The sequence below is a fragment of the Lytechinus pictus genome, unplaced genomic scaffold (assembly GCF_037042905.1).
Source record: "Lytechinus pictus isolate F3 Inbred unplaced genomic scaffold, Lp3.0 scaffold_20, whole genome shotgun sequence".
In the NCBI taxonomy this organism is placed as follows: Eukaryota; Metazoa; Echinodermata; class Echinoidea; order Temnopleuroida; family Toxopneustidae; genus Lytechinus; species Lytechinus pictus.
Window position 1 is genome coordinate 5,636,823 of NW_026974141.1, and position 24,642 is coordinate 5,661,464.

General features: G+C 36.3%; 1 protein-coding gene across 1 annotated transcript; it reads right to left on the reverse strand.

Moving 5' to 3' along the window:
* Nucleotides 1–319: 319 nt before the first annotated feature.
* Nucleotides 320–3,632, reverse strand: LOC135157943 (uncharacterized). Its single transcript, XM_064115150.1, has 4 exons — nucleotides 3,596–3,632; nucleotides 2,693–2,878; nucleotides 2,152–2,302; nucleotides 320–875 (listed from the first exon to the last, which is right to left on the reverse strand). Exons 1-4 carry the CDS (start codon nucleotides 3,630–3,632, stop codon nucleotides 686–688), a joined length of 564 nt encoding a protein of 187 aa, XP_063971220.1. The 3' UTR covers nucleotides 320–685.
* Nucleotides 3,633–24,642: the final 21,010 nt, after the last annotated feature.

Here is a 24,642-nt window from a genome sequence, read left to right on the forward strand (position 1 = left end):
TTGTTTCAATACTTCTCTGGTGTGGACATATATAGAGTCCGGGCTGGTGTTAAATCAACACCTGAGTTTTTGCAGTGTAATGTTAAAAAATCATTTGTGGCGTATCTTCCAACAACATGCACAATAGAGATTTATAACCGTGTTACAGATTAAATACATTGTAAGTTTTGTTTTGAATAATTAAATTGGGAAACTAAGTTTAAACGTTTTTCACTCTACAATCATAAAAGTTCCGTACATCCACACACACTTACTCATATACACTATGGTGCATCAACTTTATATGTTTTATGATATATATTATTATACATGTAGGAGAAATTTCCTGGACGTAATAATTAGGAAACGAACAATAAAGCAATTTATTAATGGGGGGATTATGGTTTAATAAATAACTTTCACTATGAAATTGCCATAAGTCTTACCTTTTCCACAAAGGAACGCATACTTCACTTTTCGGAAAAATATATAGACCTAGGTTGCACAATGACATGGATACACAAAAACATCCCTTCTCACAAATCCAAAGCTTCCGGATATTAAACAGTAATTAAAAGCTAAGCAAAATATAAATATTATCAACACAATGTAGTGAGAAGATCTGGAGATGCTTCAATTGTATACACAAATCGAAATCACTTCAGTTTCTCTCTACAAAGAGGTGGTTTCAGTTCACGCAATTAATTCAGACTGGTTTTTCGTAGACCTCGTAGCTGGGGCTTGGATCTCCGTTTTGCTTGAGGTAAGGTTCAACGTAGAGGGATTGTTCACCAGCAACATAGTTTGCATATCCTTCAGGAACTTCAGGTAGCGGTCCTCTTTCTCCTTTCCCATTGATCTCTTCTTTTGATGATGATACCAAGCCATAACCACGACTGAATAATACAAATGAAGAAACATGAAACGAGTAACAAAATGAAGAAAACAAATACAAAAAAAGGAAAAAAAATTATGTCCATCTGACGGTAAATTGCCATCTTGTCCAATTATCTTACGGTCGACCTTATACCATGTAGTATAATGCCATTCTGTCCATCAACATTTTTCTATCAACCTTTTGGTCCATGAACCATTTGGTCCAATAATCACTTTGTCTAATCACCAGTTTGTCTATTGCAATTTCACAATATTTTGCAATATTGCAGTTAGTCTAATATTCATTTTTCCCATTCATTTTGACTTAGTCAAATTAGACCTAATGGTACATGGACTAAATGGTCATTGGACCGAGTTGTTATTAGACGAAATGGTGAGTGGACGAAACGGCAGTTAGACCCTTTGGAGGGTGGACGAACTGATGGTAGACCAAATTATATTAGACGAGTTGGTTATTGTACGAATTGGCATTAGATCAATTAGAAATAAGCAAACCCATCTTACCTGTCCGTAACATAATTACTCAGACGGATGGTATATTAAAATCGAATATAATAATTTCGGTTTTACCAATGAAAGCCGATGCTATCTCTTTAAAGGTAATCAAACATGGCAGTGTCAAAGAGGACATTTCTTAGTAGGTCCACGGTCTGTATAGTTTCATCTTCCACCCCCCGTTCCCTCCCTCTTAATGGCAATGTTTATCTATATTATGTTCTCGTTATTAGCGTTGCTCTATACAAAATGTTCCACGTATTGGCATGTGATGATGATAAACAAATACAAACATTAATGAATTAATTAATCAATGAAAAATAAGGGATAACTTGAACGCATTGCATTCTTATATTTTTTAATTATTTGGAATTGTCGGTAAATGCAATTCAATTTAAAATTATTTATAATTGACATTCAATACATTCCAGTTTTTCTTTAGACGTCATCGTTATAATCAATGTATCTGCGATTAAGGTAAGATTTCATAAAACCCTCCAAATATATTACTGAAGGTAGAATTTATTATCAAAATTTACAAGTCACAATATCAGTGCCCGCCAAGCTGTATTTCGTGTCACTTTCATTGGGACAAATATTTTTATTGTCAATTCTAAATTGTCGCCAGGAGCATTGGGATGTGTTCTATATAATTTCTAAATAGCTAAACTGTACCTATAGGTGTGCTTTCAAATATAATTAACCAGACTAAATGTGCTTATACTGATGGGGGTAAAATGTTGGTGTCGACAACATACATGTAATTTTTGAAAGACTCACTTTCTCACAAAAATGAAGAACATCGCCAAGCTCATTAGAACAACGATAAACAAAATGACGGCTGTTACAAGGAGGCCAGTGATAAAGAATTCTCGTTTGCTAGTTCCGTTGACTTGGTTTATTATGGGTGCTGGAGCTCCAGGGTTTTCATCTGTATGATAATAAAGGTCATATTGGTATCAGACAAAAAGAAAATAGATTCTGAATTGAAAAAATGTGTAATAGTGACGATGGAAATTATTAATATTTTATACCGGATTACTTAATGTATAATATGTTTGATATATATTTTATCCGTATTCACATTGGAAATATATATGAAACTAATGATACGAACGTCGGCGAAAAATTATTATACATATGGTATACTCACACACTTGTCAAATCTTGGTTCCGAATAGATACAGCACGGATTTGAAAAAATATATATATATTTTTAGAAATGCGTGTAGATCTATCATGTTATAAAGTATACAAATTGTTGAAAAAAATAATGCAAAATAAATAATGTGTATTATGGTCAAAAGAGAAATCAATTTACCATTAGGTGCTGGGCGGATTGGTGAGCACATTATGGGCTCCCCACGCCACATGCCATCATTACTGCATTCCCACACAAACCAATCAGGGTCGTCGTTACATGTGATATTGACTTGATCGCCAACCTTGTACCGAGATTTGACAGCTCGAATGGATGAGGCACTCGGTAGTATAGGTGGATTGCATTCTGTAAATTAAGAAGTGGGAGATACAACTTATCAATGGTCATGGTTCCATTGGAGGAAAGTTTGACCGATGTGTTACTGAAAATTATTACCCCATAGTAAATTACGCAGACAACTTCAAACTGTTGAATGCGGGGACAGGCTAGGGTGACATACAGCTAATGAAACCCTTCTGTTATGCAGTATAAGATCTCAATGAAAAACTATCAATTTACGATTTAAAACCTATATAAAGATTTGGCAGAGGTTCAATCATATCAAACTTACACAAGTGTACTGATCGATATATCACTTAATTCAGACCTACTCTTAACAAAATATTGTTAATTGGTTTTCCACGTTTGCATGTAAAGAACTTTGTGAAAATTTGTTGTCAAGCGGTGCACCCCCCCCCCCCTCACACACACCTCGCTAAAATGTCATATTTCAAGGTTCAAATCAGAGATTTGTTTTATACACTTATCTATGTCCAAGCTCGAAACTCTTGATTATTTTTGTGTTTGAACGGGTTATTGAGTGGGTGTCGATGTGGGTAGGCATATTATATATCTTTTTAGTCAAGACGTTATGCATTTACTTAATCGCGCCGCCGTCTTAGAGGCCGAAGCCATTGCTTTACAGGAGTTGGTGCAGCTGGCGTAACTCTAACAGCGGCTGTTTTCGCGTATTTCTATATCCTCTGAAGGAGGTCTTTTTAATATAAATTATATTTATCTTACCGACGACAGGGGCACTGCAAACAATGTTTTGCCCCATCCAGGTCCCATTCCTACATGTCAAATTAAACCAATCGGTATCCTCATTACACGTAACGTTGATGTTGTCACCATTTTTGTACGACAGAGCAAGGTTGTGGACAGATGAGAAAGGGGGCAGCGCCGGAGCATTGCAACCAGTAGGAGCGGACACAGGAGCTGCAGAGGAAAAGTTTGAGGATACAAATACCAGTGAGTAAAATATTCTTAAGCATTTTATCATACTTTTATTGGTTTTTTTAACGTTGCATACTAACAAATATGTCGGCAATAATTAAGACAGAGACGAATCTGGTGTAATGTTAGAACAATCACATTAAGACACCGCGCATACACATGAAACAAGCGTTAATTTATTTATTTTCTGATTGTGCCAATAGCTAGCAAAAGAAACAAATCAACTGTAATGGTAGAATAACATACAAACATAAATGAAAAAGAAAAAGAAAAGGAGAAAAAAAAAAGATGATGAAGAGGGAGAAGAACAACAAAATAGGATCCACATATACATTTTTGCCATAGCGCACACTTACAAATCCCTAATAAAAATAAAAAGGAATAGTTTCAAATACTTTATATATTCTTTAAACTCAGTATAAAAATGCAATCTTCTTTGCACCCGTTAGCTAACTCTATTTTGACCCGTTGGCTACATATTTATCATAAAACACCACTGAAAATCGTAAAAATGCATTTATTTCAATAGAAAAAAATATTACTTAAATGATGATGATGATAAGAATGGTATTAATGGTACGAGCATTATTGACCATTATTGACAAAACAATTTGAAATGTTTGATAATAATAAATAATAACGATAATAATAATAATGATAATTATATAAATAATACTTATGATGATAGTGATGATGATGATTTAGATGATAATAAAAATAATGATGATGATTTTAATAATAATGCAAATGATACTGGTAGTAGTGATCGTAAATCTGTTAACAATAAAGATATCAATGATCACAAATAAGAGAATTGTCATTAATATCTGATAATCATAAATTGAACCAAGCTCGGGTGGTCACGTGTATGACATTAAGTGCAATTTTAGAAATACAAAGATATGATTAAATTGAAGAAGTTGAACACAAAACATTATATAAACCGTCACACCTTCACTAGAGATATGGACATGATGGAGGTATGACGTGTAGGGGGCGGTTGTCATTAGTTGATGACAAAGAAAAAAAAATTGTTCAACATTGATCAATTATTCATTAAACCACATTACTTTGGAAATAATATTAACTCATTATCAAGCAATACCTGTTATCACGTCATGCTCATGTTCGAAACTTTATTTTTTTACTTGGCTAATAGTCATATAATGATTATCCCACGTTTTTTCAGTATATCTATGCAATGGTAGATCCATCGTCTATTTGGATATCAAGCTGGCCAAAATTACCCAGTATGAGAAGCATGAGGGACACTGTCCATTACTGATATGACAGGTTAAAGTTAATGTTGTTTTAAATGTCTTCATTGTACATGCTATAGGCATATAGATATATATAATATATATATATATATATATATATATATATATATATATATATATATATATATATATATACATAATTATGTATATATTTATAAGTATTTTTTAAAACGACTGGTAACATTGGTTATTTTATGTATGTGGTTCTCGTTCTTTTACATGAGGGATCACCGTATGAATAATGGAATTGGCATTCTAATTAAACATTATAAAGAACACTCACCGGCTGGTTCGGGACAAACCACGACAGGTCCGCTCCACAATCCCTTGTTGTGACATTGCAAATTGAATGCCTCATTAGTGGTATTGCATGTGACGGTCACTCTTGAGCCAAAATCATAATTACGTTCAGCAACGTTGACCCAGGAGTGGTGAGGCAAATAAGGGGCGCTACATTGTATGGATCCTGAAAGAACAATTTAAAGAAGCATTTACATATTAACATGTTTTGGGGAATATGCCGTGTTCATAATCAACATGAATACATGCCAGATATTTGGTCAGAATTTGGCACATTCCACATCCTTCCTTTTTGCAGCCACCACGTATTTTCGACTGTATTACCTATTAGGGCATTTGGAAATGTGACCCTTTTTTCTCAAATATCAAAACCACAATTTAGTCATTTTAACGTATTCCCAGTCTTTAATTATTGCTTTTGGACATTGATAAGGTAAATATTGAATTTGTGTATGAATCAATTTATTGTACGATATGTTCTCTATTACAGATCGTGATACTATTAGCGTTTAACAGTTGATTAATATTTCAACTAAACATTATTAAACAAACTTTAAAAGGGACACTGATTATTGCATTGTCATTTCATTTAAACGAATCAAATAATTTTAGAAAAGTAAAGGTGAAGAGCAAATCCGTATTTATATACATATAAAAATATATATTGAACAAGTACATTGATTACCATAAACATATATCGACATTGCATTTACACAATCAATTGACCCGTTGCATGAAAGAAAAGCTCCGATTTGCTTTTTTCTTGTTTTATTAACATATTTTTTTTTCATGGGGGGGGGGGAAACCACAAGCAAAGTTTTACGCACAGGCGCCTTATTTGACAAAGTGACATCGACAAATGCACGCATTAAAAATATGCTAGGTAGTTGTTTTTTAATGTTTTTTTTTCGCAGGCAAAATCATATTACTAAGAACCAATGACCAGCTGGAAACAAATATGGAAATGAGTTTCCTTTCCCGGACAATAAACGCCACATACATATACATATATATATTTTTGGGGGCTATTCGTTGCTCCTACTGAAAATGTCATTAAAGAGTGACACCAAATATACACGTATTCAAAATACTGAGACTGATTTTATTAATCAAAATACCACAACAATATCCATAACAATGAGACAACATAGTAACGTAAATTTCGATGATAAAAAAAATACTTGCAATGAGCGTGCCACTCCATCATATTAATGATGAATGCATGGAGCTATTAATAGCTCTATGATGAATGTAAAACATAATTGTTTTTCATGTTATGTACAGTATTAAAGGAAAGCAGCAATGGAGCGTTCTGTCTATGAGAGAACGTCTCAATGAGATTGGATTAATCTGATTAAGATTTAGAAATGACTGTAAAGGAAGCGGACGTCGAAAGTATGAATTAATATTCTTGTACATTGAAAGTTGAATCACAGTAGGAATGTTGAATTTCGTCAAACATATTGAATTGCTATCTAACATGTAACCTGTCTCGCGTTAATAAAGCAGATGAGTACAAGTGTACTCATACAATAATTCTAGAACCATGTTTATGAGTTATCGTTGAAATTTAGTATGACAGTTAAAGTTATACACAGTCCCTTCCAACTTCACCATTGACATGTCTGGTATTATTGCACTTTATGTTCTTTTCATTTCCCGCTCACCAAGTGCATCCCCGAAATCTGTAGTGAGAATATAGTCTGTCGTAACGGGCGATGTTTAACTAGATGGAACTAGCTTTCGTAAGCTATTTTTAACGAAATGTAATTTGCGGATTAAAGCACTGATACAGATGAAATCAATGGAAACTGAGAAAATTACTGAGTCTTTGTTGCTTCCTAAGCAGTAGCCACGTGAGTAGAGCCAAGTACTAATTGCAGTATCAAGGTACAGAAAAACACAGCAAAGAATACTTTTGCTGGCCTCTTCAAATGCATTATTTTCATAATATCATCGTAAAATCTCCCCCATCTTGGTAACAAATGGTTGGTGTTTTCTAAGAAGTCCAGTCACAACGAAGATGTTTAGCTGGTGTTCAGTGCATGCCATGCTCTCTAACTTCTTGCAACTGTAGGCGTGGTGTAGGTGGAGTTGTGAGGGGGATGTCTAATTTTCCAGGCTAAGAGTGCGTGGGAATTGTCTATGAAAAGAAGCGAAAAAAGAAAACTAGTCTTGAGCAGTGATCTATGTTCAAAAGGAATATGAGTAAGCTGTGGATATTAGAAGCAAAATACTATTCCACTTACCGTGACAACGAATGCCGAACTTTTTGTCAAAGGACTTACATCCTAAATAAGCAATAGTAGATGTGCGTATATTTAGATTTCATGATATCAAATTAATGACAAAGAATACAGTGTTTCCATTTTACAACCTTTTAATTTATTATTTTGTTTAAAGGCATGTTTAAGAAATTAAAATTGTTCTTGCAATGCAATTACTAGATGCTTTAATTTTGTTTGATAGCTTAAGAACCCTTGAAGTAATATACACTAAAATATACTGATTATTTATAATCTATCTCACTATCTAATTGCGTCATTACAGAGTAAACAATATTTCTTTCTGACTCAAGAACAGGCAAGTGGTAACGCTAATCTATATTTCAATATTGCTCAATACTGCCAAGAAGATAAGTCGCAAGAGACGGCTTTAAGATTTCAGTTTTACAGTTATGTGCTGCTCAAGCACTCCTGAGTGTAAATGATTTAATTCAGATTGATTACAAACTAAAACAAAACATCGCATTGTAGAATATATAATTGCTCTACATTCCTAAATTGTTCCAAGGTACTATCCTTAGATTGCAATCAAACATCCTTTAAGACGAAACTTAAATTCAAATCAAACCGCCATGAAAGTTTAGGATCATGTGCACATTTATGCCAGCATATCATGTTATAATCAATGCAACAAAGGAAACTCCAATTATAATGTAACATAAACATTGAAAAATTAGTAATCATCATCATCACTCAATCTAAGATGTATATACATTGAAATGAAAAGTGTAACTCATTAAGAATACAATAAAAAAGAAATCCGTGGGCTCTTACCTTGGATGAAGTTCCCATGTCTGTGTGTCATTTGACATCTTTGAAGTTGCAAAAACAGTGACCAGCTCGATCTGGGCAACAAGGTAGAACGATGCTGTACTCTCGCAAGAAGTGTTTAGTGACTTGTCCACAGTGAGCCGAATGTTTGACAAGCAGAGCTGAATATTCTTTCGAAACTATGTTCTCTTTTCCATGTTTACATGAATACGTCGACCCCACCCAATCCGCCCCTCTCTCTTTCCTTGTCACTCTCACTCTTACTTTACGTACACACAATATACAGGGTCTCCCTCTCATATCCCTGCATTATAGAGGCCCCTTCCTTACGATATGGACCTCACCTGGTTTGTGGTATCACACGATTGATTGGTGTTTCAATGACACTGTATCAAACGTGCAGATTTGGATTACTCGAAAATTATCAACGAACTTCGATCGGTAAATACGACAAGAAATTATTCAAATGTGTAGTACATACGATGGAAAGAACTTAGCTTTGAACATTCATAACTATTTCAGAAATAGTAAATGCAGCGGTATCAGTCAAATCCACATTTTACTTATACTTGTCGGAAATGCCATTTCTTGGAAAAACAACAACAACACATGTCATGTAAGATGCATCGATATTCATACAGTAGAATAAAAAGCTGAAGGACTTAGTTTAAGACTTCAGAAGCCTACGGTTACAATAAGGTAAAAATAAAGGATTCGCAATTCCAATTGTTAAATACATTTCATGGCGTATCAACATCTCATCACTACTTCTTGCCTATAAGAGCGCTAGCTTCTGCCGAGCCTCCCTTTTTTCATGATTTAACTGATATTTGGATGAAGTAATTTGATCAGTATATGTGATAGGACTCCATGAATTTGAACTGGCTATAAAACGGACTGAACGTAACGTTTGCAGTGGTATCTTTTTCAATGTTGCATTTTCATTCATTGTTGGCACGTTGTATATTGTTTGAATCGGAAATGATGACGATAAGTGAAAAAATGTGTTTTATTTAGCCCTTGCTGGCAACTACAATAAGTAATATGGCAACCAATTATATGTATCTGGATTCGTAGTGAATTGGTCAGAAAGTAATGACACAATATCATTCAAAACTTTATGCAATCGATGGAGGCGCCTTATAGTCAAAGGCATTTTATAGAAAATGTTTTAACATTTTAATTAACTTCCAAAGAATCAACGTCCTAAAGCTCGCCAGAGTAAAAAAAAATGCGTTTATTGCAAGTAGATCATGGTGATTAATTTAAGTGGATCTGATTTATCTCTTGACATACAGGGTTTACTGTAAATTTGCGTTTTTTAATCAGAGCTTCTATCTACAAGTAGTGTGTGATGATGTTATTACTGACCTTGGTGCGATTAAACATCGACGGTTGATAAAACGAAATCAGTTACAAAAACACATATGCAAGCTATAACAGTATTGACAGTGTATTTAAAAGAAATTATATAAATCAATATAATCTCTTCCGAACGCCTCACCTCGTTTGTGGCATCCGACAAATGCTTGGTATATGTGACACGTCCTGTCAAAAGCAGACAGAATTCGATTTTTTGAAACATAATTTTTTCTAAGATTATGATTCTCCATTTCTCAAGCTTTAATTTGGTATATAGCACATGCTAAGGGACATAGTATTTGCTGAGAAAATAGTCTTTAAATGTCCCAGGTACGAGAGTTTATAAAAAGTATTTTTACGAGAAAATCGCTTCTGAAGTTTCGCCCGCTTTCAGACTTCTCGGAGCCTTTTTCACATGTTTCACGCGGAAAGTCATCCTTTCATTGACTGAAAGTGCTTAGCAACTGTCAATGATTTACAATAAAATTGGGTTTTCCTGAATCCTTGAGATCTCTCCTCAAAGAAAATAAGTTTTTGTAATCGTTTCAACCATTAATTATACGTTTTTTAAAGAGAGAAACACAAGCTATTTTATTGGACCGTGAGGCATTTTGCGTGCCTTTTGCCGTGTCTGGTATTGTTCTCTGTCTATTGTCACATCGTGCTTTCAGGCGCGATTGTGCGTGGCGTCCATGTTGAATGCGGACTAAACATTTTTGAGTCTATACCAGCGCCTGTATCGGCCCTATACTACCATGAGTCTAATCCGGGAGTTTAATCTCCTCATTTTTTCTTCTCCTTCATCTCTTCCTTCTTTTTTGAAGTTATTATCAATTTCGTGGCATCTTAAGAACTTTCATCACCTTTATGAGAAGAGTTTAAAACGTAAAATGCCGGGGTAAAATGAGTAAAGCGAACTGTGTTTATACCACCGTAAAAACCAACACACAGAGGCACACGCCGTCTTTGTTTTTATTCCGCTTTATTTTTCTTCCATTAATTCCATGAAGGATATTTTCACAGATGTGTTTCTTAAAATCATGCAAGAAGTCTAACATCCCCCAACTCATAGACCCCGCTTTTAAGGATTTGAAAATCTTTCTTTTGAAAATGTTAAAAACGCTAATAAAAATATCGTAATCATGATTAAAAGAAACTTTCTTAATTCTGCATATCCTTGATAATTTCAATGAAATTAATTAATCGTCACATACGACAGTTTTTTTAATACGTCTTGTCCTTGGTTATTTCGCGTTCATTGTTCATTATCAAATCTGTCTTTTTTCTACGTAAAGGCCTATGCTTGCACCATCAAAAGTAATAATAGGAATCTGGACAGATTGGTTTCTGATTGTGTTGTTTGTATTTCGTCATGAAGGCCTACTTAAGCCAGACACAGATGCTAACTCGAACATAATTGTTTGTTTTTTATTATAATTTTATATCATAACTTTTTTATTAAACCACAAGCAAGATTCAGTATTGATGCCATGTTTTTTATCAACCATCAAAGAACGCTATCATGCCTATGACAAATTAAGATTAAGCTTATTAGTCATTATTTCATTTTAATAGCCAGTACTATTGAGATACGGATAATAGATCAAGCTCCTATTATTTTTAGAAAAATCATCATTCATAATCAACATTTTTACCATTACAGGCCTATCATCATTATCATTTTTATTTTATATCTATGATTACTGTTATTATCGTTAGTATTACTGTCATTGTTATTTCCATGTTATTTTTTTCAATTATCATGATTATTGATGGTGATGAATTAGGCCATCAATTTCTTTCTTTTTCTTACATAATTCACTATTGTGAAAGGGGCTTCACTTGGATAGCGCAAACTTTGACGTTCGATTTAGTTTCTTTATTTATTCTTTTAAACTAATAGATTAGCACACGTTCACGGACTATCAATATTTTCTAAAAATTTGAAAATCTTCAATTCTTTTGAAAATGCCATCTCCGGGAAAAAGAATGTTTTAAATAATGAAAAGATTCTGATCATGGCCTATGATAGAGAAAGTACCTGTTATCATTGTCTCCTTGATAGTATCCTTTGTAATTCTAAGGAAATTAATCCTCAAAACCGTGTTTTGAATACGTTTTGCCCTTGGCTCTTATTTCGCGATTATACGCGAGCTCATTATCCATCGCCCACGCCCCCGCCCGGCCCAGTGCCATTATCGCCACACCTACGCCTTTAGAATTCGCATCCTCTTTGTAAACTTTTCTTAAAAACATGCTTTTGAGAACACTAAAAGCGATGCCTTTGATCTATTTGAAGCGCGGGCGGGAAGGCGAGGGGGATGCTTCCTTTCTTTACCCTAATCTAGCTTTTATAATTAGAAGAAGAAAAGAACCTAAGCCTTTTGAAGTATTTTACAAAAACTTTGCACCTGGCGCAGGCCGGGAGCATCCCCACCCCCATCGCTACACCCTGGACTATCTTCATTGTTCATTATCAAATCTGTCTTTTTTTTCTACGTAAAGGCCTATGCTTGCACCATCAAAAGTAAAAAAATAGGAATCGTAACAGTTTTTTTAAATTTATTTTTGTAATGATTGCGTTGTTAGCATTTCGTCATGAATAGGCCTACCAAAGCCAGACACAGATGCTAACTCGAACATGCTTGTTTTGTTTTTTATTATTATTTTCTATCACAATAACGTTAAACCACAACCAAGATTCAGTATTAATGCCATGTTTCTTCTCACCCATCAGAGAACGTTATTATGCCTATAGGCCTATAGCAAGAAAACACTAAGATTAAGCCTAGTAGTTTATGATTCCTATTGATTAGAATTATTTTATTTTGATAGCCATAACTGTTGAGATACGGAAAAGGCAGTACAAGCTCAATTTGATTTTTATATTTAATTATTGATTTTCTTTTAATTATCATAATTATCATTTTGACGATTATCATCACCATCATCCCTGTAATTATAATTGTTATTTTATTTATTTATTTATTTAGTTATTTGGTATTATTTATACAGGGTAACCCCATCAGTAGTCAAATACTGTTGTACTTGGGGGCCCTGTATAACATGAAACAAAACAAAATACAAACATAATGAAAAATACAAATCCTGAACATAAACAGATGGAAATTTTAAGTACAAATCTAATAGCAAAATTTTGTATTATCATTATTATTATCTTCGTTAGTATTATACTATTATTATCATTGTAGTTACCCTGAATCACGATTATCGTCGGGTGATTGTGATTGATTAAGCAATCAATATTTTTTCTTGTTTCATCTCTCTATTGGATTTGTTGGTATCTTTGTTAACATTTCGCTAATGCTATTGTTTCTTCAAACGACATGAGAAAATTTGACGGCGAGAGGTTTGAATCATAAAGGGTTTGATATGATTCTAATCCTATCAGTTCACAAAGTGTACGGTAAACAGTATACATTTCCAGATCCCGCTTTCCCTATCTTGAATAAGTGATTATGATTATTCCCGCTACAGTTTTAGTTCAGTTCAGTTTTTATTTTTTTTCTCATTTCCCAAAAAATACAAATTTCATAGAAGTATCATGACAATAATGCAAAGTAGAATACATGCAATCTACCTTTCAGTTATATTTATATATTTTCAGTTACATTTATAAATGTGAAACCAAAATTGATAAAAACTCATTGCAATAAAAAAAAAAACTATGGTGAATTAATAATATTTCGCTAGAAATGGAGAGGTCCACTGAGAAGCTGGATCATAGACCCCTCGGATAACAATAGTTATAATGAATTCCATGTGAAATAAATACCTATGACAATGGCCAACGGAGAGAACCATGCAAAAAAAGACATGGGAATACACAGTGAACCAACATAGTGAGGGGAAAATGATAGATTTGATCTCTTTCGTTCTGTTGAACTTTATAAATCAACACGCATTCACTGACGATCAATATTTTAAAGAATTTGAGAAACATTCTTTTGAAAATGCCATCTCAAGTTTACCGCTTAATGAAAAAATCCTGATAATGGGCCTAAGATTAAATAAAAGATTTTCTCAACTCAGCATATCCTTTGTAATTCAATGAAATTAATCCTCACTTACAAACCGTGTTTTGAATACGTTTTGTCCTTGGCTTTTATTGAGACCCAATGATCGAGCTCATCGCCCACGCCCCCGCCCCCGCCCTTCCCAGTTGTATTACAACCTCCCCGCCCGCGCTTCAAAAAGATAGATCAAAAGCATCGCTTTTCAAAGAATCGAACGTAAGAACTGATTTCGGCAAAGTCGTAATAAAACACTTGATTGATACTGAGAGTAATGATGACGCGATCGAAAGCTGTATTGTGTTGTAATGTAAGCACGAGCGGAATGACAATGTCTGATTAAAACGCGAGTTTAAATGGCTTCAGCGAGCTCATCGATTTCAGCTAAATCCCACTATGAATAGCCAGCCAATCAACAATAGCGTACGTTGCTAGGGGCGGAGCTTAGTACAGCGCGAAGATTTGAGCTTGCTGAACGAGCGGAGTGTCAGAAAAGTTCGAACTGACCGAAAAAAAACACTCGCAGAAAAACAGCTTTTTCGACACTTTCCTGTTATCATTTTCGATTGATTTTTTGACAGAGTATACTTGAAACATTAAACATCCCTAAAATGGAAAAAAAAAAAAATCGACATTTTTGAAGATTTTTTACATTTTACTCATTTTCTCAATACGGTATCGAGCGAATTCTGTCTGATTTCGACAGGTCAAGTCACATATTTCTGACAATGTACGAAACGTGCAGCTTTGTTTGTGAAGTTTCTCCGTAAGCGCAGGAGTGCACATTTGCCATTTTTTTCTCAGAGTAATTGTCATTGAACTAATTAATTATGATATTATTTCACTGTTCTTATACCAGGGCAAATGCTCATGAAAAAAGTACAAAAAACCAAACAAAAACAAAAAAGATATATACATTTATATAGAGTTTCATATTTTGTGTTTCTAGGCACTTTACATTGTATTCATTATTACCCCGGCCATTCGATCTATCACTGTTCCAAACATAAAGTGCACCATCTCCACTCCCTGGGGAGCATTCTGACCCGGCAACGTTTTTATCGGATCATTTATCGGACTTTCGCATCACATCGGGTACCCATTTAACACCTTGGTGGAGAGTGGCAAACGTTGATATGTGCCTTGACAAATGGCATTAGCGCCGGGTGGGATTCGTGCCCTGGACTCTTTGGTTCAGAGTCCAGTGATATAACCACACGACACCTCCACATAATGGTTGTTTTGTGTGGACTTAGATCAGACATCAAACAAGCTAACCATGCTAACGGTAGAGCCTCGTGAATAACTTTAAATTCCCTTTCAACAGCCGAATACATGCATCTTGGTATCATGGATGCATCACCATGATCACGAGTGGAGAGAGTCACCTTATGAGGGCGTTTTTTCCAACTTTAAAAAATATATATATATTTCTTCATGTGTGCCCCTTTTTCATTCCATATCATAGGCATTCTATTATACGTATTTGAATCAGGCTACAAGTCTTGGCACTTGTAATTTTCAAAGTCTCACTTAAGTCTGAAAAAGGATTCTTTAGAAGGTTGCCTATAATGCGATTAAGAACCACTACCATTGCCATTGTAAATGCTCTCATTGTCCAATAGCGTCACGTTGACGAGTTGCTCGATTTGTTGTAAATGACTTTACATCTTTATTATTCGTGTTCATAAACACTAGTGTAGATGAGTCGTTGACAAAATAACCCCTATTTCGACGCCAGGAAGAAGATGCTTAATTGGGGGGGGGGGGGGGGGGGGCTTCTGCAATACATTCCAATTAATGCATGCAAGTGTTGCATGTGCATACCCTCGGCGGAGGAAGCGATTTCATTTTCCCGCAATTTATAACCATCGAGGCTCTTTGTTTGCAAGCAAGTTTCCACTAATTTAATGTTGCTGAATCAATCGATTTACGATTTTAGTAGAAACAGGGCTTACTCTCATGTGATATCTACGAAGATGTATATTCCATATTTTTTCTTTATTTTCATTGATTTATTTTTTTGTGGGGGAAGGGTTATGGTCATGAATGCCAATGATCGTTGGACAGCTACTCAAACGCCTCACCTGGTTTGTGACAGTCGATAAATGCTTGGTATTTGTATGAGGCTGTATGGAACGAACAGCATTGGTTGTACAAATTCGTTCAGCTCACCAATTATGACATACTAGTCGTGCCGCCTAGTTTAACCTATGCTCACAGTTAAATGATCCCAGGAAATTCGAAGCAATCAACATGATATATATATATATATATAACTATACTGATCAGAACTTGAGTTACCTAAGTAAAGTGGACCTCAACCTCCACCCTGCAATGTGCCTTCATTTAAAGCTACATGTTGATCTTCGAAAACAACTTTAAAACATTTTCAACATTACTCCAGTGTATGTCTCAAAGAGAAACAACCAATCAATGATCTCCATCTGATGGGGGGAACATTGTAAAAATATAGGTAATAGAGAAAACATACATGTACTAGTGTTATTTTGTTCATACGCTGTTTTGTCGTCGTATACGTACAGAAAAGAAAGCTAAAAAACAGGTCTACAGAAGTATAAAGTGTAAGTTGCTATATAGGCTTCAAGCGTAGTTTTTTGCGCAAATATCCACCTTCCTAGGATTTCACGGCAAATTTACACGACCACGATGAAGCTAGGCTACCAATCCAACGTTCATAATAATCTCTTCCTCTCGATATACCTGACCTGGGCTCCGTAACACAAAGGTTTGCAATCAATCGCTAAATACCAATGACCAATCAATATCATCGTTGCATGCGCACTCTGTTTAAAATACTGACCGGGGGCCAATCAGTGCGGCAATTTCATATTTGAAATTCATCGCAAACCTTTGTGTTACGGAGCCCTGGCGTGAAAACAGTATGGATCATATTACGCAAACGTCTGGGATTCGAACTCAGGACCCCCGATTTCAAAGTTGAGAGTCAGAATGATCAGACAACAATTGTAAACATAGGTCATAAAAAGTCTAAGGTAATGCTGATCATGATAACATTCTCTATTCTCAATTTCACGTCTGCCCATGTTTTGAAAAAGTTCCAATAAATCATAGTACCCAGCCCGATTTCCAGACCAGGCATGTGTACATTACAGAGCACATCGATATCCTTGGGTGGATAGAGATGCAACGCGCTCTTCTGACGGAAAAAAACTCCAAAGGTCAAAAGGTTAAGCGCGCACAAAGTTCCACATTTCTATTTCGTGTGCGTGTACAATCATGCAACGCGCGTGGAATACTTCACGAGTTGGTAAGTCCCAGTATTACAATTAATTGTGCATTTCAAATACTTTTTCTTTTGCTCCAAAGTCCTGTTGGCGGCAGATGACGAGTTCCACCCATCTTATGGATATCAATGGTAGTGAAGGATGTTTTACACCTTTTCAACTGTTCTACCTACTTCACCACCAGTATAGCCAGGCTGGGAATCAGTTGAAATATATATACACTTGCCAAGGCTATCCATTTTATTTTTTTTAAATATGTATCATTCACGTAAAATTGAAAAAAAAATATTATTCTCGAATTATTATTTCATACATCATTATTACATCCGCATTATTATTATTATTATTTTTTTTTTCCAGCAGATGGTATTTGCCCTACTGAGGAAAACGCCTCACCTGGTTTATGGCATGCGACAAATCCTTGGTATGTCTTTGTCACTGAAGAAAACGAGCAGCTTTATTGCTGAAGACTTCGCTGTAGCCTAATTGCTCACTCTTCATTATACTTCTCGTACTGTCAAGGTAAAAGTAATCCCACTAATGCTTTGAAATAAAGTTGAAAACACCAATGCCCGAGTTGCATAGCACGTAAACAGGTGATCTATGAAAAAAGATACAGTGGACTCCAACTGCCACCATTAAGCTTGACCTCTACCTATTCTGTAATGAATCAGGTCCGCGAACGAGCCGAATCTGCACACGTTATTCAGTTGTCAGGAGTCCGTTGTAAGTAGTCATCATGGTCAGAATACTCTGCAAGCAGCATGACTATGATGGCCATAAGACAAACGATCACGTTCACATGGATTTTTGTTCTATGAGCCCCGACCTATGGGCATGGCTGGTGGGCGGGGGGGGGGGGGGGGGGGGGGTTCAGACCCATCGAAAGTACGGGGATATCCTTAATACCCTTTATTTTCACATTGTCTTTCGAAAAAGCGTGTGACCAGTATGCGTAACCCCAGTTGACAGAAATGAACTTGGTGGCAAAACGGGAGAGAAAAGAAAAGAAAAATAAAAGATCAAGGCCTAGATCTATAGCATTACAGTCCATCGATTCGATAGTGTGTCTAAACAGAATTATCGTAGGCTCGCTGGCAATCAAAGTCGTTGGTCACGAATGATATGTGTCACAGGTGTAGATTATTTTAGTTTTAGCCATTTGAAGGTCAGTCTGAGATCCGTCTGGATATTTTGTTATTATTATTATTATTATTTGGTTTACCCTACAAAAGACGATTAGGCATCTTTGGGGATCTATGTCTCATACGCCTAATCTATTATTCCGCTAGAAATCGGGTTTAAGAGTTTCAAAGATTGTTACGTTGAAAATATGCACCGAGGTACATGTGATTACTGGATTCTATTTATTTTCAAAACCTGAAGGTCATTATCAACTTCTACATCAACTCTAGCTACAGGCCGGCTGAGTGGGCGTTTCTTCCACAGAGGCATTTCACTGCACATAATCATTGTTTACAACGTACCTCTGGCTTTGACTGTCCCATATTGAATGATCTTCCGGTATCGGCTACAGTGGTGTTAAAACGTAGCACCTTAAATTTGGCACACGAACCGCATATTTAACGCCCCGTTGAGGTCCCGAACAGTTCTCATTGTAATATTCGTTCTAGTAGGAGAGCAGGACATCATTCAAAAATTGTCCAGGGTAAAAAAAATGCCGGGGTTTGCTGTTCCACCCTTGTTTTTTTTTCAGAGTGTGCTACCCCCACCTCATAAAAACGTAATGAATTGCCATTTTCTAAGCCAAATTTAATTGCTGATTTAATACCAATTACATGAATATTTCGAAAGGAAAATCACATTTTACGATTAAATTACCTTTTCCATAATTGGTTAACGAATTCTGCTTGACCACCTCACTTACTCGCATAAAATCAATGATCTGGGTTTGACCTCTGGAAAGAAATGTGGGTTAGCGACTCTTGATAGCACCCCTTTCCCTTCACCGCTCTTGGGACTATTGATAGCATTAACTCACCGTTCCCGCCTATCAATTATTTTCATCTTTATTGCTTTTCATCAACGTGAAAATAGGCGCGAGCAGTATACAGTTTGTGTAATTTTACATTTTCTGGGGGAAAGGCGTGTAACCTTTTGTATTAAAAAATCGAAGTTCTATTAGAGTGGCAAAAATAAAAAAAAAACAATTCGAAGAAAATAAAACAGCCGGGGGAAATACTTGTATAACGTCAACGTATCACGCATGCGCAGTCAATCAGCTTTATTTTCTAGCTCGTTTAGTCTACTTTCTTCATCTTGTCAAAAGATGGCGTACTTCACCTATAAGTATATACATGAGATGCAACCTGTTGATTTTTGTTGGGGGGTGGGTACAATTTCCTATTATGCACAGACGACTTGAATCGAGACTGTTAGATAGGGAAACAATATCGCATTTCAATTGTTGTTTGCGTGATTTCCACCGCAGTATTTGGACGGACAGAGTACCTTGGCCGAAATTTTGAGGTAGGCGTTAACAAATCATTTTTATAAATAATTTCAAATATATTTTTTAAATTCAGTAAGATGATTGATGAAAATTACGTAGTGAATAAATGTAGAAGTTTTTGGCGTGTTTTATTGCCTCACATACGTGTGATAAATGAAAACATCAAAATGCACTATGAATTCACATGCGTTGTGCGAGTTTAGTTTAGCTAACCTCGCATGCGTGTGTGAGTGCATTTTTCTCCGACTAATGAGAGTTAGAATACCCAGAGGCTATAAAGGTTATGCTTTTATTTACCATTACTTTCTATGAAAAACCATTTAAGCCTAAACTTGACTTTATCGATATGCATGATACACGTGGGTCGTTTTGACATAACGTTGGCTTTGAAAAAAAATAAAGTCAAGATCTCACAAACCATAAAATATCAACCACAAGGTAAAAAGTCCAAATAAGTTGTAATACTTGGCCGTCTAGAAGATTTAATTGATAATTCCACTGGTTTCAAGAAGGATTAATGTTAGCGAAATTAAATTCAACGTGAGACGTATAGTCAAATCCGCTTTGATGACATTTATTTCTTCCTCTTAAAAAGTTTACTGACATATCCACTCAATTCTTAATCGTATCCAAGATACGGGGAAAAATAGATGCGTATGTTTGGGTTAATATGTCTAAACATATTCAAATAAGAAAGGACAATATTGAGGCGGGGTAAAGACTTAAGAGGAACTTCCTTCGCATCCGTAATACAAAAGAACAAATCCATTCGCCAGATTTAAACAAAATGTACAAGCGGAAAATCATTGTTTCGACCATTAGATATGCCCTCTAACCCCTAAATAACCTCACCTGGTTTGTGGCATTCGACGAAGAGTTGGTATATACTTGATTCTGCATAAATAGAGCAGATTCGCTGTGCATAAATCTGAAAAGCACTACAGTTTTGACATAATGATCGCGTTGCGATGTTCAAAATAGTCCCATCAATTACACTCGCTACCTGAAGACAAATGAGTTGTTAGATCATATTTCAAACAGCTATAACCCTTAACTCGAAAAAGAGGTCTACTCCAACTGTCAATTGCCTTCTTGACCTGTAGATTGCTTTCAAAATGATCAGGTCCCTGTGTAAGCCGAATACCTATATACAAATAACCCAGAAACTAATAATGACCTTAAATGCCGTAGTTAACCGTCACACACACGACTACTCAAATTAAATGCAACTTGATTGTTACACATCCTCTAATGACCTTATTAAGTTGAGACCTATTACGATTCTGTCATTTCAAAAAAAACTTGAGGATAGTAAATTCTCTTATCTCCCGAACTTTCCTGAGAATCTCCATACATGCTAAAAAATCTCACCTGGTTTGTGGCATCCGACGAAGAATTGGTATTTGTTTGAATGTGTATTGAACGTGCAGCTTTGTTGTGCAACAGAATATAGAGTATCATAACTCTGTCATAGTGGTCGTGCTGTCAATTTCAAAGAAGTTTCACCAAGATACTAACAATTTGAAGACATTTGTGTCGTTAAGTTTTATCAAATGCTTTCCATGAACTTGAAAGAATCTACTTGAACTGCCTATTGACCGCTTGACCTATACATTGAATTTAACATGATTAGGTCCGAGTGTAAGCCGAATATCTGCACACAATAGACTCTAAGATTAAATACAAATGTAGTTTAATGGATTCATTAATTGTCAACGAGGCGACTGCTTATAATTGATATGATTTGATGATGACAAATATTCTAATTTTCTTTTGTTGATTCCAATAAAGGCATATTACGAATGCGTTATTTGAAAGAGGAACGTACGTTGGCGGTATATGATTATATCACCCAAACATCCAGCAGCAACTCCCTTCCACGCTTTATATGATTCATCGAGGTGTAAATGTAAAAGATGAAAAGCCGCGTCCGTTTTCGCCGCAAAAGGGCACGCTGTCGTCTTGAATGGCAAGAGCACTTAGCCGTAGTATAAAAAAGACGATTGAACGCTCAGCGGGTTCGCCGCAGAAAACAATGGAAAAGACGCTCGCAGACTTTTGACATAATGCCTTAACTACCTCACCTGGTTTGTAGCATTCGACGAAGAGTTGGTTTTTATTTGAATATGTATTGGACGAGCAGTCTCGTTGTTCAAAACACTGAAAAACATCACATAATTAGTGGTCATGGTAATTGCCCTGTAAAATTCAAAGCAATCCTACCAATTAATAGTCCTGGGATAAAATGAGTGTTTAGTTATACCTAACCAATTATGACCTTTAAGTACTTCAATGCAATTCAACTGCCCATTGCCAGCTTGACGAATACCTTGTTTAAGAATATTGATAAGGTCCGTACATGAGCCCAATATCGTTATTATCGTATATCCCCCCTATCGATGACTCGCAGGCAAGGGTTTTCAGGGTAGGTGGGGGGGGGGGGGGGCGGTTGGTCTCTGGGAGGACAAGGGAACGCCGCCCTTCCCACGTCAATGTCTCCAATCCCCCGATTACGCAAGATTGTGTACAATATTGTTCAGAAATCATACCCATACAGTAATATAATCTATTAAAAAAGGTAATCATTGACTTAAAGACTCATTCGTAAAATTTTTGTTTCTAAAAAAAAGTTTCTATATAGTTTCTAATAAGGAAATGTCACGAACAGCCCGGAGGAATGCATCCTTGAAAATCATTTATGGATAAAATTTTTGAAATACCAGTAAGATCTGTATTAACTTTAACTATAATATGTACCCTAAATCCGATTGAGAGGGTTTACTCTTGAAAAAAAATCCAAACGCTAAATAATATATAAATATATATGTGTGTGTAAAGTTATACATGTACAACAGCTTTTGGCAACTCTTTTTTATTTGAATATTGTAAAGAAATGAATGAAGAGAACAAAGGTAGTCGTAGCTTAAATCAAGGTTCCCCAGAGCTATCTACCCTTTGGAAAAATTGGTGATGCCGAAAAAATGTCTCTGCCGGGAATTGAACCCGGGCCCCCAGCATTGAATGCCAGTGCCTTAACCACTAGACCATAGAGACGGGTTAGTGGCTAGGGCGACCCAGATCCGATTGACCGTCAGATAGACAGATTTTCGACACCATGCCAATTATAATTTCCTTTGTCGGGTGAAGGTGGGTTTTGAACAATGACAAGCCGCCATGCCTCAGCTGGATCAAAGCTATTGCTTCGATACAGTACACATATGGGAGAAGAAATACAAGTGTGTAAAGTTATACAAGTACAACAGCTTTTGGCAACTCTTTTTTATTTAAATATTGTAAAGAAATGGATGAAGAGAACAAAGGTAGTCGTAGCTTAAATCAAGGTTCCCCAGAGCTATCTACCCTTTGGAAAAATTGGTGATGCCGAAAAAATGTCTCTGCCGGGAATCGAACCCGGGCCCCCAGCATTGAATGCCAGTGCCTTAACCACTAGACCAAAGAGACGAGACGGGTTAGTAGCTAGGGCGACCCAGATCCGATTGACCGTCAGATAGACAGATTTTCGACACCATGCCAATTATAATTTCCTTTGTCGGGTGAAGGTGGGTTTTGAACAATGACAAGCCGCCATGCCTCATCTGGATCAAAGCTATTGCTTCGATACAGTACGCGTATGGGAGAAGAAATACAAATGTGTAAAGTTATACATGTACAACAGCTTTTTGCAACTCTTTTTTATTTAAATATTGTAAAGAAATGGATGAAGAGAACAAAGGTAGTAGTAGCTTAAATCAAGGTTCCCCAGACCTATCTACCCTTTGGAAAAATTGGTGATGCCGAAAAAATGTCTCTGCCGGGAATCGAACCCGGGCCCCCAGCATTGAATGCCAGTGCCTTAACCACTAGACCACAGAGACGGGTTAGTGGCTAGGGCGACCCAGATCCGATTGACCGTCAGATAGACATATTTTCGACACTATGCCAATTATAATTTCCTTTGTCGGGTGAAGGTGGGTTTTGAACAATGACAAGCCGCCATGCCTCATCTGGATCAAAGCTATTGCTTCGATACAGTACACGTATGGGAGAAGAAATACAAATGTGTAAAGTTATACATGTACAACAGCTTTTGGCAACTCTTTTTTATCTAAATATTGTAAAGAAATGGATGAAGAGAACAAAGGTAGGCGTAGCTTAAGTCAAGGTTCCCCAGAGCTATCTACCCTTTGGAAAAATTGGTGATGCCGAAAAAATGTCTCTGCCGGGAATCGAACCCGGGCCCCCAGCATTGAATGCCAGTGCCTTAACCACTAGACCAAAGAGACGGGTTAGTAGCTAGGGCGACCCAGATCCGATTGACCGTCAGATAGACAGATTTTCGACACCATGCCAATTATAATTTCCTTTGTCGGGTGAAGGTGGGTTTTGAACAATGACAAGCCGCCATGCCTCATCTGGATCAAAGCTATTGCTTCGATACAGTACGCGTATGGGAGAAGAAATACAAATGTGTAAAGTATACATGTACAACAGCTTTTGGCAACTCTTTTTTATTTAAATATTGTAAAGAAATTGATAAGGAGAACAAAGGTAGTCGTAGCTTAAATCAAGGTTCCCCAGAGCTATCTACCCTTTGGAAAAATTGGTGATGCCGAAAAAATGTCTCTGCCGGGAATCGAACCCGGGCCCCCAGCATTGAATGCCAGTGCCTTAACCACTAGACCACAGAGACGGGTTAGTGGCTAGGGCGACCCAGATCCGATTGACCGTCAGATAGACATATTTTCGACACCATGCCAATTATAATTTCCTTTGTCGGGTGAAGGTGGGTTTTGAACAATGACAAGCCGCCATGCCTCATCTGGATCAAAGCTATTGCTTCGATACAGTACACGTATGGGAGAAGAAATACAAATGTGTAAAGTTATACATGTACAACAGCTTTTGTCAACTCTTTTTTATCTAAATATTGTAAAGAAATGGATGAAGAGAACAAAGGTAGGCGTAGCTTAAGTCAAGGTTCCCCAGAGCTATCTACCCTTTGGAAAAATTGGTGATGCCGAAAAAAATTCTCTGCCGGGAACGAACCCGGGCCCCCAGCT